Source organism: Canis aureus, chromosome 19 (genome assembly GCF_053574225.1).
Source record: "Canis aureus isolate CA01 chromosome 19, VMU_Caureus_v.1.0, whole genome shotgun sequence".
NCBI lineage: Eukaryota > Metazoa > Chordata > Mammalia > Carnivora > Canidae > Canis > Canis aureus.
Window position 1 is genome coordinate 34,404,501 of NC_135629.1, and position 13,249 is coordinate 34,417,749.

The window sequence follows — 13,249 nt, forward strand, 5'->3', positions numbered from 1 at the left end:
GACTTTGTCAGGTGCTGAGATTAAGCATCTTATCCCCTGAGAGAAGAGGATGGATCCATGCCTGGCTGTTTTGGTGTTGGTCCAGGAAGGAAGGGATGGGGATTCAGGAGGGGGAGGTGCTCCTAGCAAAATTAAATTAAGGCAGTAATGCTGGGGTTCTTGATAATTGAACATGTGTAGCCTGTGCCAGCTGACCGTGAACTCTGAGATCTGCTCATATTCCATTCAACAGGCTCCTCTTTCCCTGGTCATCTGTCAACCCCAATAGAGACACATTTTTCTGGACTTGCTGCTTTAAAAACCCCGTGCCAGGCAGATGGACACACCCTATTCGAGATGTGAACAAAAGCTGAGATTGTTTCTCTAAACCATTAATGAAAGGTTAGGGGGATTCTCTGCATTTTAGCAGTTGAAGGGGATGAAGACAGTAGTCCTCCAGGATGGTTGGTCCTGCCTGGTGATTCCCGCTCTGGGTCAGAGACATTCCAGGTGGTGGGCAGGTGTCAGCTTTCAGACAAGCCACTGAGGCTTCCCACCAGTCTGGGCAAGGCCAGGCCATGGAGAACTTGCAGTGGAGAAAGATTGCAAACAGGCAGGTCCTGTCTTTGGTTTGTGAACCTGAAGTCAGATATATTTAATGACCCTGCACCTATGTGTATAATTGTGTATTATTATTGGCAAGAGTATTTTTTTTTTATCATTGTGATTAAAATGGGGCTTTGGTCTCAGGCACCCTGAACTTAGATCTGTGTGACCCTGGCAGGTGACTTGACCTGGTTAGGATTTAGTTCCTGCATCTGGAAAAGAGATCATTGGTCAATACCTCACAGGGCTGATGTGAGGCTTGAATGTGAGGCCAGGTGGAGTTTGGGTACAGAGCCTCGTGTGCGGTAAGCCCTTCTGCCTGTGGAGATGTGGTCACCTGGGGCAGGTTAAGGGATGTGTGGCTCTGAAAAGGTATCCCCTAAATGTCTCCCTCAGTCCTGGCTGGGGTGGTTGATGGGCTAGATCACTAATGTGAATTCCTATCTCTTGGAGGTCTTAATTCAGAAGGGCAGCTGGCAATGGCCTCACAAGAGACAGCTACTTGATTAGATGTCACTCCCTGCTTGAAACTGCCAATGGTCCTGGAAGTAAACCCTGATGTTCTGACCTGGCCCCTTGCTTATCTCTTCTCTGTGTGTCCCTTTTTTTCTCTATGGCCATACCAGAATTTTTTGAGATTCCTCACTTACGGGTTCCTGCCTTGGGGCCTTTGCATATGCTGTTTTTTTTCTGCCTGAAAACACCCTCTCTCTGTCTCCACCCATCCTTTGCTGTCAAAACTTCCTTGACACTGTCTACTCTGGTCTAGGTCCTGACACCTGCCTTCAGCAGCACTTAACTCAGCTTATGTGATTATGTGATGGGCCCTCCTGCCCACAAGAATGGCTGCTCCTTGAGGGGGCGCTGTGTCATTTACAGAGACCTCTCTTCTGGGCTGGGCTCAGATTCTACTTCTTGAACCTGGCTTGGGACCCCAGCCCTACTACTCAGCAGTCACCGGGGCAAGGCATCTCATCTTCCTGGTCTTCAATTTCCTCATCTGTTGGGTGGGGGTAAAAATGCATCTATCTTATGGGGTTATCATGAGGATAAAGCAGGTGGACGGCATAGCCTAGTGCCTGGCACATGGCAGGTGCTCAGAACCATTAATATTTGTCTCTGATGTCATCAGGAGTAAGTAAGCCCACTTCCCAATAGTAAATTTTAAAAGGTTTCAGGGAGTAGTAAACTTCATCTTAGAATCACCCCTGTGGGTTGGGTGCCTGCTACTGTGCCAAGCACCATGCTGTTGCTGGATCACATCACATCGTCCCACTGGGTCTTTGGAGCTTAGGTGACATCCTACATCAGGGCAGGGCCCCAGTTAGATTTGAACTCAGGCATTTCCTACTCCAAAGCCCCCCTCTGTCTTTGCATTCCGCTGCTCATGCTTGCTTCTTAGGTTTTCCTCTAACCCAGATTATGAAAACAGAAAGGGTCTGTTTTCAAAGACACCTTTTGCTAGTCACTTGAAGAGCATTGCTTAGGTTCAAACAGTAAGACCAGCACTTTAATCCTACAGGCATCCCCAATCCCCTGGGTGAGGGCTGTGCCAGGTTAGTGTTGCTTGTTGCCTGGATGCTCCACCCCCTCCCTCTCACCAAAAGGGAGGAGGCATCTGTATGCCTGTAAGGTGCTGCGGGCAGAAGAGTTGAACACCTTTCCCCATAACCCCTGTTCCAGGTTTATCTTTAGGAAATAACCAGAAATGTGTGCCAAAGTTTATTGTGTGCAGGTTTTCATTGCCAAGCTTTATTTGTCCTGGATACTGAGAAATGAGGAGCAAAGTACCAGTCAGACTGATTGTAAGAAGGCGCCTTCGTACAAGTGGCCCTTAAAAGTTGTGTTGCAGATTGTTTTATGACAAAGGGAAAAAGACTCACGGTAGGTTAGGGGAAAAAGAAAGGACACCAAACAACAGTGGTTACTGCTAGGTGGTATGCTTGTGAATGAGTGTTATGCTCTTTTTAAGCCTGTCAGTATTTTCTACGGTTTTAAAAATATTTATTTATTTTTAGTAATCTCTATGCCCAGTGTGGGACTCAAATTCACCACCCTGAGATCAGAGTCACTTGCTCTGCTGACTGAGCCAGCCGGCGCCCCTCTACATCGTTTGGTGATGAGCGCTATTCTATCGTCAGAGTGTTTTAAATGTATGATCATGCCTGACAGTGCTGATGATACTGGGTAGGCACTAGGAGGTGTCTCATCCTTGCCCTTGTCTCCGTGGTGCCTTCACACGAGGTCCTTTCCCCAGCTGTGCTGCCCAGTGCCTGGCCTGGGCCCTCCACTTTCCTGCCGGTGCTCAGTTGCCTATCCTCAGCCCTCCCACATCATTTGCTCTTCCAGTGAGCAGGTGGGGACCTCTTGCGGACACCCTGCATTCCCAGTTACTGATTAGTGAGGTGACTGCTCTGGCCCCATTCCAGCCTGTCTCACAGAGTTAGAGGAGATGAGGCCAAACTCAAGAACAGGCCCTCCTGAATTATTTCAAGGAGAAAAATGCTCATCATCAATATCTTCTGGCCCCTCTGCCAGTTTCCAAACTTGGTCGATAGAAACCCACGTTTCTTGCCATTCCTTCCCCACTCCGCTACCACACCAAAGGGCTCCCATTGGGTATATCTGTTCCCCCTCCAAAGACTCCTATAATGAGGCCAAGAGCCAAGCTCCCTCTTTCCCCAGCTCCCTCCACAGGGCCAAGCATGGCTTGGGTGGGAGGGGATGGCTGGTGCATATAAACCCTTGTGGGATTAAACTGATTTGTTTTAGTCTTCCTATCCCACTTGCAGATCTGTTCTGATTTCTGCAAACCCTGAATTATAAAACAGGAAGTCAAAAAGTTTACCTTTAGTAATAAGAATAATGCACATTGTCTTTACTGTGTATAAGAGACTTTCCTACCTCAGTCACAGCAGCGGTGGGATCCCATCACCTCTGCCTGAACCTTTCAACGGTCAAGGTCTTGTGTCTTACCCTGGCCATCAAGGCCTCCCTAGCTGTGTTCTTCTGGAACTGTTCCTCTCCACAGACTCCCAGAACTGTGCCCTGTGCTCTCCCACTTCTAGGCTTCCGTATTTCCTGTTCTCTCCCACTGCCTTCCTGGTTACCCCACCTCGTCAGGGCTCAGCAGAGGCCCACTTCCCACCGGAAGTCTTTCTAGGCCTGAAGTGGGGCCAGTGCTTCCCCAGGTGTGTCTCTCTCTACTCCCTAACTGCCCGGTGAGGGGTCTGAGCTGTGAGCTCCATGGGGTCAGGGTCAGTGTGTCTTATCGAGATTCACTACTGTTCCCCAGAGCCCAGCACAGTGTGTGGCATGTAGCAGATGCTCAAATCATTATTAAATGGAATCTTATGGAAATAAAACTTTTATCTTGACAAGGCTGCCTGGGTAGAACACCAGGTATTGACTTTGGGTCTGAAGCTCCCGCTAAGCTCTGGGGCAGTGGGGGAATGGAAGTCCTTTATTATTCCTTAATAAACATAGCTGGTAGTAATAGGGATCTTTTATAGTGTGGAGGAGGTAAGGGTAAGGGAGAGAACAACAAAAGAGGTTTTGGGGAAAAGGCTGAGGACTAGGGGTCTGGATATATAGGTTTTGCTATCGGAAATGGAGTACTGCCGAGGGTATGTGTTCCTTGAACAAGAAATGGGTGGGTCACGAGGCACTAGGTTTGGGGTCAAGGAGTCCCCTTCAAGTTGTAGTGGAATGAAGTTGCAGCTGTTGAAATGAAAGTTGGTTTGCTGAAGATGCTTAGTTTCTGGCCGAAAAGTCAGGATGCAGGCCAAGAAGAGGCCTCCCAGAACCAGGAGGTCTGTGCCTGCAACAAGACACAGGCATTCCAAGGAAGAGTCTCAGCCATGTCAGATCAGTCCTGAACACCTCCTGCTGGTCATGGGAGCCTAGGCTGGGAGGTCTGCCTCTCAGAGGCTGCTGTCAGGACAGGTGCCTCCCAAGGAGGCCTGAGCAGCCCCCTCTTGCTGTGAATGAGGGGGTGGTTAGAGACTGAGGAGTTCTACTCACAGGCTGCTCTTGCCACTTGCTGGAGGGTCAGCCTGGCAGGAGCCTTGATTCTTGGGCTGTTCCTCTTTCCTCTGACCTTGGGGCTGGCTTCACTCTTTCAGGCTTCAGTTTCTTCATCTGGGAAGCAGGCCTGCACAATTCCTACACCTCACAAGGCTGTTAAATATAATGTTAAAATAGATCCACCCAGGGGCACCTGGGTGGCTCATTCAGTTAAGCATCTGCCTTTTGACTCAGATCACAACCTCAGGGTCCTGGGATGGAACCTGGGGTCGGGCTCCCTGCTCAGCGGGAAATCTGCTTCTCCCCCACTCTAAAATAAATAAATAAAATCTTAAAAAAAAAAAAAAAAAAAAAAAAAAAAAAAAAAAAAACACTGAAAGCAACCGCTGGTGAATTTCCGATTTTTACCATCACGGTTTGTATTTTCATAAGAGCCATACAGTGGAGGGCATTCTTTATTTCTGATTGTATGGGGTCCCGAGGACCAGAGGCGTTTATCTGTTGAATGAATGAACATAGGAAATAGTTGTATTTGGATCCCCAAATTTATTGGGGGAAATAATTGGATCCCCAATTTATTTCCGCACGATGACCTAGGCCACTGGAGGCGGCTCTGCGTAGGCTCACAAACCTGTGATTCTCTCTCTCTCTCTTTTTTAAAGATTTTTTTTTTTTCTTTTTTAAAGATTTTATTTATTTATTCATGAGAGAGAGAGAGAGCGCAGAGACTCAGGCAGAGGGAGAAGCAGGCTCCCTCAGGGAGCCCGACGCGGGGCTCGATCCCGGGACTCCAGGACCACACCCTGGGCCAATGTCAGGCGCTAAACCGCGGAGCCACCCAGGGATCCCCCAAACCTGCGATTCTTGAGGACTTTCTGGGGGCGCGGGGACTGGCGCAGCTTGCGTCTCGTCCTCCCTTTCACCCCCACAGTCCGGGCGCGACCCGACGCGCCGCAGGTCGGCTTAGGGCGGGGTGGGGGTGGGGGGGCCCAGGGGGTGGGGGCCCCACGCCCAGGCTCCAGCCATCCCCGGCCAGGGCAGCCCCCGCGAGGCCAGGCCCTTCCTGCTCCGGTCCTCGTCCGCGAGCCCGTCCCGTGGTGGTGGTGGGGGGGCGGGGAGCGCAGGGGCCGGGCTGCACACCCTCCCCCCGACCGGTACACTCGCCCTCCAGAGTCGGGATGAGGTAGCGGGGGCCCCGGGCCGGGTCCTCTCCCGCGTCCTCCCAGGGACCCCGGCGCGGCGCGGAGGGGAGCGCCCTGCAGCAGCGGCCGCCTCCCGCCCACGTGGCCGCCCGGCCTCCCCGCCCCCGCCCCCGCCCCCGCCCCCGGCCGGCCCGGCCCCGCCCCGCCCGGGGAGCCGCCCCCGCAGCCGCCGCGGCCGCCGCAGCCGTGCGCCCTCCAGCCCCGCGGGCCGAGCCGAGCCGCGCCGCGCCGAGGTGAGTGAGGGGGGCCGGCCGGGGACCCCGCCCCTCCAGCGGACCCTCCCCAGCTCGCGGCGCGCCGGCCCGACGGCTGGGGCCGCTCTCGGGGGGCTGGCCTCCCCCTGGCCCTCAGCCCCCGCCCGGAGACCCCCGCCCCCGCCTCCGGGTCGCCGTGGCCCGTCCCGGTGCCCGCAGCGGGCTCTGCTGCGCCCCCGCGCCCGGCGCTCGGAGCGCACTTGGGGCCCGCGCGGCGCAGGTGGGCGGTGCCGCCGCCACCCCGAACCCGAACCCGAACCCGAACCCGAACCGCCGCTCGCGCCGGAGCCCCTGACTTTGGTCCCGGAGCTCTTAAGCGAAAGTTCTCGGAGCCACTTCCGGGGAGGGAGGCGCCACCTGTCCTCTCCCTCGGACTCATCCCCAGCCTTGCGGGGCGCCCACAGGTCAGCGTCGGGCGCTGCTCGTCGTGGCTCGCGGAGCTGCGGGTCACCCCGCTTCGGGGAACCGGGCTTGGGGCGCGTTGCGGGCCCGCCCGGGGCCCTCGTGCTGGCGGCTGCATCTTTTAAATTACGCGGCCAGAGGGATCCTGAGAGAGAGGCGCGGGAGGCGGACCCCAGGGGTTTAGGCTGAATCTCGGGGCCTCATAGCCAGGAGACCGGGGAGCATTTTCTGAATGTGGAATTTGGGCCGAGCCGGGTGGAAACGGGCTGCTTTGGGCTCTGCCGTAGCGAAGAGCTGTGCTTGCACTGGCAGCTTCATCCTGGACTTGGATGTCGCCGAGACAGAGCGACTTGTTCCTAGAGGAGCCTTTCTCCGTTTAATGCTGGAACCAGGCTTGCTTCCAGCACGGGGCAGAGATGTGAGAGCTGCCAAATAGTAGTTGTCCTGGATGCACCACCGGCAGGAACTTATTTTAAAGCATTTCATGCGCAACACGGGGTGTATGTGCCTTCTTTCTCGGTTGGGGTGTGGAAGAAGGGGGCTTTTCTATAAAATTTGTCTTAGCTGTATGGTTTCAGGCAAGTTACTTCACCCATCTATGCCTCAGTTTTCTCATTTGTAAGAGGGGGGGTGATAAAAGTACAAATTCAGGGTTGTGTAAGGTTAAAGTTCTTAAAATTGTGCCCGATATAGGGTAAGTTCTACTTATGTTAGTTGTTCTTGCTATTATTATGGCTGTCATCTGTCTAACATGGCATCCGTGTGCCCAGCTCCCCGGTGAGGGGAGTGGGCAGGTTCTTGCTCCATCTTTTGCTAAGAACCGGAGTTATTCACACAGTGGTGTCCCCTTCAGCACTGGAACACTTGGGCTTTGCAGTTAGTTTCCTATAGTTGAGCAGCCTTTTGCAAAACGTGTCTCAGAATGTCAGATTAGAGATGACCTTTGTCAAGGACGCTGCTGGGAAATGGGGTCTCTAACCTTCCCTGGAAGCTGAAGGGTGGGACTGGATATTTGCTTCTGTGAGGGGGAATGGATGAGGTTCCACTTGAATTCCTTCAGATCTTGGGCTCCACCCCCACCCCAATAGGCTGACATCATCTAATCTCTGTGAGTGTGGGAGTGTAGTGAGGGGCCAAGGACTTAATCTTGTCTGTTCTCCTCCATTCACTAACCTCCAGGAGACTGTCCCCTCCACCAGTGAAGCCTGCACCAGCTTAGCTTCTTTCTTTTGGTGTTAATACCACAGGCAGGAGTTCTGAACCTGTCACTCCAGGGATTTCCCAAAATTGACATGAGATCCTCAGGGCACAGGTGCATATTTTTCCACAGAGTTCCCTTTTCATCATAGTCTGCAAAGGGCCTGCCCCCCCCCCCCCTGCACCAAAGGGGGCTCTGACCTGCTGGTGGGGAATTCTTACCCTTTGTACAGGAGCAGGCCCAAGTGCTTACGGCATCAGGGTGTCAGCATTACCTCTGTCTCCCAGAGGTGGAGGTGTACACATGTTGCTTTGTGCCCTTGCTCAGGGCACACCTCCCAGTGGAAAATTCAAGTCTGCCTTAACTTGAGAAAATCTGATAAAGAAGTCAGGGAAAGGAGAAGGCAAGCTGACGAAGTAGGAACTGTTGGCCGTGGTGGGGCCATTAGGATGGGATGCAGTTCATGGAAATTTGAGCTCAGGTTGTCAGGAGACTCCTCAGAGTCTTTGCACATGCTCTTCCTTCTGCTGAGCACACTTTTCTTCCACTTCATCTCAGGCTTGGCTCTATCTTTCCCTTTAGCTTGGATGTCTCCTCTGTAGAGAAGATTCTCCTGACCATTCTGTCCCCCTATCAGTACCTGCTACATTCTCCCATTGTATTTTATTCATGGAGCTTACCTGAAATGGTCATACTCATGTATCTATTTATGGGTTTATTAACTGCATCCACCCAGGAGAATGTAGTTCAAGATGGTAGGGGTGTTGCCCTCTTTACCACTGAACTCTGACCCCTGACCCCCTGCATACAGCAGATGCTCAATAAATGTCCCTTCGTGACAGAATGAATGAGCATCCACTGAGTGAAGTGTGGTGAGGCTGAAGAACATTTTTTTCTTCTTCAGTAAGCTCTACACCCAACATGGGGCTTAAACTCACAACTCACAACTCAGCTAGCCAGGTGCCCTGACCCTAGATATATATAAAAAAATTAATCTTTGGTTACATTATCTTAATGGTTTGTACAAATATTTTCTGAATCATATCACTTCGCAAAGGTTGAACAGGTTGAAACTTGAGTGAAAATGAAATGCTTTTATATATGATTCTAATTAATTGAGTCCATTCACATTGCTGTGTGGGAGATCACCAGTGTGGTGGGTGGAGTAGGGTCTGTTGTGGAGAGGTTTGGAAGTAAGCTTTGCTTTCTTCTTCACTTTAGTGTACATCATTTATTCAGTTATGAAAACGGGTACATTTTTTCTTTAAAAAAAAAGACCGAGGAAGACTATAGTTATTTGGAGTCATATTTCTACACGTGCCTTAGCTGCTTAGCTCACTTACTCCACTTATTCAAGAATCATTTATGGAGGGAGGGGTCTGACACTGGCCACAGAACCATCATGAAGACCAACAGTGTTCCTCCCTTGTGGTATTTACATCCCAGTGGCAGAGATGGACAATCGACAGCTAGACCTATAATGTGATATCAGGGAATGTGGTCAACGTAAGAAAGAGATGAAACTGGGTAAGGGGATCCAGAGCAGAAACCTAGATGAATGAGGGATTGCGGATATCTAAGAGAAGACAGTTGCATGCACGTGGACCCCAAGGTGGTGGTTGAGTTCTTGGTTTGGCCAGCCAGCTCTAGAGCCCAGGACACAGTCTGTCTCACTGGGGAAGGGGGAAGGGAAGTGAGGAACCTCCCTCACCTCCTCCGCGGATCCTAGCAGGTGCCTGGACTAAGATCTCGGCTCCATGTGCTCTCATGGTTGACCAGAAGGTTTGTGCCTTCCTTTCCAGAGGGACCTGCAGTGATGTTTCAGTGTTTCAGTGTTTCCTGAAACTGCCAGCTGGGCAGTGAGTATGAGCCTTGGGGGCACTGCTGGAAGTATAACCTTACACATAGTAAGACTTGCTTCACCTCACCACTCTGGCCATGGACCTCCTCCTCTTTTATGTCATTTGATTCCAAACACCTCATCACCTGGTGGGAACCACTTAGAGGGAAAGTAGTTTCTTAGCAAAGCTTTGATGGAAAAAAATGAAGTGATGAAAATGTATAGGATCATGAACCAGGAGGTGCATGCTTTCAGTTCTCTCCATTGAGTGGTTTATTGGTTGATTATTTGATGCTTTTTAACAAAGCATAAAGGAGGCATGACAGGGAGGCTTCTTGGAAAAAGTGACATCTAAGGAAAGAAAGGGGTGGCTACAAGTGACTTCTATTGGGGGGATGGTAGGAAGAGGGAACAGCATGTGCAAAGGTCCAGATAAAGAGTTACTAGCTCTCAAATGATGCCAGATTTTTTTTTGAAAGATTTTATTTATTTGCGAGAGACACAGAGGCAGAGACATAGGCAGAGGGAGGAGTAGGCTCCCTCCGGGGAGCTCGATCCCAGGACCCCAGGACCCCTGAGCCAAAAAGGCAGATGCTTAACCACTGAGCCCCCGGGGTGCCCTGATGCCAGATTCTCACTGGTTATAGCAGTGTGTGTGCAAGCACACGTGTGTGTGCCCACATTTTGGAGTATTGTGTGGAAAAGGAACTGACATAGAAGTCCTCAGTAAATGCCAGTCGATCGGAATGGCTGTGCCTTGTGCTACTGGGCTCTGCACTGACATCCTCATATATCATCTAGAACTGTCCTTTGACACAGACCCTCTTAGTAACCCCATCTTCCTGACCAAGAAAAGTGAGGTGGGGTGTGATGAATAACTTGCCAACTGTGTCTTTCTGGAACTCTGTTCAATTGTATCGGGGAAAGTGGAAGTGAGGGGGATCTTTCCAGAGGATTGATTCAATGATGTGAAGAGAATTGGTTGCTTTTAAATAGCTCTGGCAGGCCTTGCTTTGGTGTACAGCCCCTGCAGAATGTCATCTCTGAGAGGGCAGAGGCGCCCCCCACCAACTTCTCAGTCCCTGGCATGGTGAGGATTTGTTGAGGTGTCAAGTGGATGCTCCAGGATCTCTGGAGGCCACGGAATGACAAGGCTGGAAGAGACCATTGCTTTCTTTCTCCTGACTTTTCCAAGGTGGAACCTCAAGTCAGGGCAGAGCTGGACATGTGGCCCAAGTCAAAACCGAATACTCTGAAAAGAGAGGCTGGGGACATCGGCCAGAGATGAAGGACAAGTAGGCAGCTTGGCACCTTGCCTGGCTCATCTAGCTAAAGAACAAGCTAGTTATTTAATGGCTCAACTCTGTTATTTGTCCCAACAATCCACCTCCATTTCCAGCCAGCATGTGATAACTCTGTGTGTTGGGATTTGCTGCTCCTGCTGATAGAACCCCAGGCTCTGAATTCATCTTCAATTCTGAGCTTAGTCTTATCCTGGAAGCTGGGGTGGTCACCCAGTACACGAGCTGACTTTAAGGCAAACTGATGTGTCTGGAGGTGTTAGAAGTGGTGGTTGGGGTTCCAGTCTAGCTCCAGCATAAGTTACTAGTGGAGTGACCTTGAGCAAAGTGCTTGACCTCTCCTAACCTCAGTTTCCGTATCTGTACATGGGGATGGTGCTTGGCTGTACCTCATGAGTTTGCTGTGGAGATTGATGAGCAGAGTGAGCATCCCCATCAACAGCTCCTGGGCAGGTAGGGCTGGCTGTGGTCATTATCTGGTGACCTAAAATGGACACAGGTCACTCTGTCACTGTGCTGTGCTCATAAAGGTTTGCTCAAACACACTGGGAGTTCTTCATTCAGGTTTGGAAGCTTCTCCAGGGGTGGGTGCTATGGTTTTTGGAGACTATTGTATTAGGAGCCAAATCTGGTTAGTAGAGTCAAGGGTAAGTTTATGGTGAGACATGTGCTAGGTGTGAAATGGCATGAGACTCTCTCCTTACCATGGCCCACCCTCCTGTCCCATCGTCTCCCAGGCCTCCTCCACTACAGTGGTGGCCTCCATGTACCCATGGCCCTCAGAACGTGGCTACTTCAGTGGACTGTTCTGGTTCATCTTCTCCACACCCAGGCCTAGGTCATCTGCTAGACCCTCCAGCGGAGCTGAACCCAGTGGCCCTCCAAATACCCCAGAGGCTTTTCCCCTTCACAGTTTTTCACCTGCTGTTCTACTCCTTGGAATGCTTTTCACTCTTGTCAATTTGTAGAACCTCGCACACTGCCTACTTCCAGGGGCTCTTCACTCTTTCCTTCCCTTTTGACTAGAAAAGGAAATGCTCCTTTGCACAAGAAACCCTGGCTATATTCTTCATGTACATGAATGCAAACAAATCAGAAATTGTGGAGTAAAAAATGAAGTTCCACCTGCCTCATCCCTGGCTTGCTTCCAGAGAGAACATTTATGATCAGCTGATTGTATATTTCTCTTATGTTTTCATGTGCAGGTGTGTGTACCTGTGATATCTTTAAAAAACCAACGTGATGAGCTCATTTTAAAAAAAATTTAAAAAGGTTTTGTTTATTTATTTGAGAGAGAGAGAGAACACTTGTGAGCAGAGGGGAGGGAGAGGGAGAGGGAGAGACTCTCCAACAGACTCTGCACTGAGTATGGAGCCTGATATATGGCTCGATCTCATGACTGAGATCATGACTGGACCAAAACCAAGAGTCAGACACCCAACCAACTGAGCCACCCCTTATGGGCTCATTTTATACGCATTGTTCTCCAATGAATTTTTCCTCCAAGAGTGCTTTCTCTGTATACATCTCCCCTCTTTTTACACCCTCTCTTCCCCTAAGGGAGGAGTGGTATACAGGTTTGTGTGGACCTGTATTTTCAGTTCTCTCAGGTATATACCTGCAGTGATATTGCAGGTCATATGGTGACTCTATGTTTAACATTTTGAAGAACTACCACACTGTGTTCCAAAGTGGCAGTACCACTTTGCAATCCCACAAGTCATGTTTGAGAGTTTCAATGACTCCACATCCTTACCAACACTTTTAGTCTACATCCTTTTTAAAAAAAATAATTGCCGGGATGCCTGGATGGCTCAGCGGTTGAGCGTCTGCCTTAGGCTCAGGGCGTGATCCCAGATCCTGGGATCGAATCCCGCATCAAGCTCCCTGCATGGAGCCTGCTTCTCCCTCTGCCTGTGTCTCTGTCTCTCTCTGTCTCTCATGAATAAATAAATTTAAAAAATCTAAAAAAAAAATTGCCATCCTAGTGCATGTGAAGTGTTGTCTCATCATGGTTTTGATTTTCATTTCCCTATGGCTAGTGGTGTTCAATATCTTTTTTTTAAATTTTTTTGAAGTGCAGTTTTAGTTTTGGTTTTCCTTTTAATAATAAAATTGAGAGGAAAGTACAGAGATTTCCTTTATACTTCTGTTCTCACACATGCACAGCCTTCCCCAATATTAGCATCACTGACCAGATGAACCTACACGGGCACAACGTGTTTGTCTGAGGTCCATATTTTTTTACCTAAGGGTTCACTCTTGGTGTTGTGCCTTCAGTGGGTTTGAACAAATGTATAATGATAATTATACATACAATTATAATATCCTACAGAATATTTTCACTGTCCTAAGAATCCTTCTGCCCCCTGCAACCACTGATCTTTTTACTATCTCCATGGTTTTGCCTTTTCTGGAATGTTATAGAGTTGGGATCATAC

The 13,249-nt window shown here is 50.2% G+C and overlaps 2 protein-coding genes across 3 annotated transcripts in view; one reads left to right on the forward strand and one right to left on the reverse strand.

The window, feature by feature from the left end:
- Nucleotides 1-5,969: 5,969 nt before the first annotated feature.
- The window catches only part of ARHGEF3 (Rho guanine nucleotide exchange factor 3), a 303,450-nt gene continuing 296,170 nt past the window's right edge, over nt 5,970-13,249 (forward strand). Inside the window, exon 1 of one of the 2 annotated variants that reach the window (XM_077858441.1) lies at nt 5,970-6,046. The gene's annotated coding sequence lies outside the window, so the exon portion shown is untranslated. The remainder of the gene's footprint in view (nt 6,047-13,249) is intronic. The other variant, XM_077858440.1, reaches the window with a different exon arrangement.
- On the reverse strand, nt 6,650-10,734 carry SPATA12 (spermatogenesis associated 12). Its single transcript, XM_077860839.1, is given in 5 exon segments — nt 6,650-6,935; nt 10,189-10,361; nt 10,363-10,469; nt 10,472-10,538; nt 10,540-10,734. Coding segments are annotated over 5 exon segments (828 nt in total).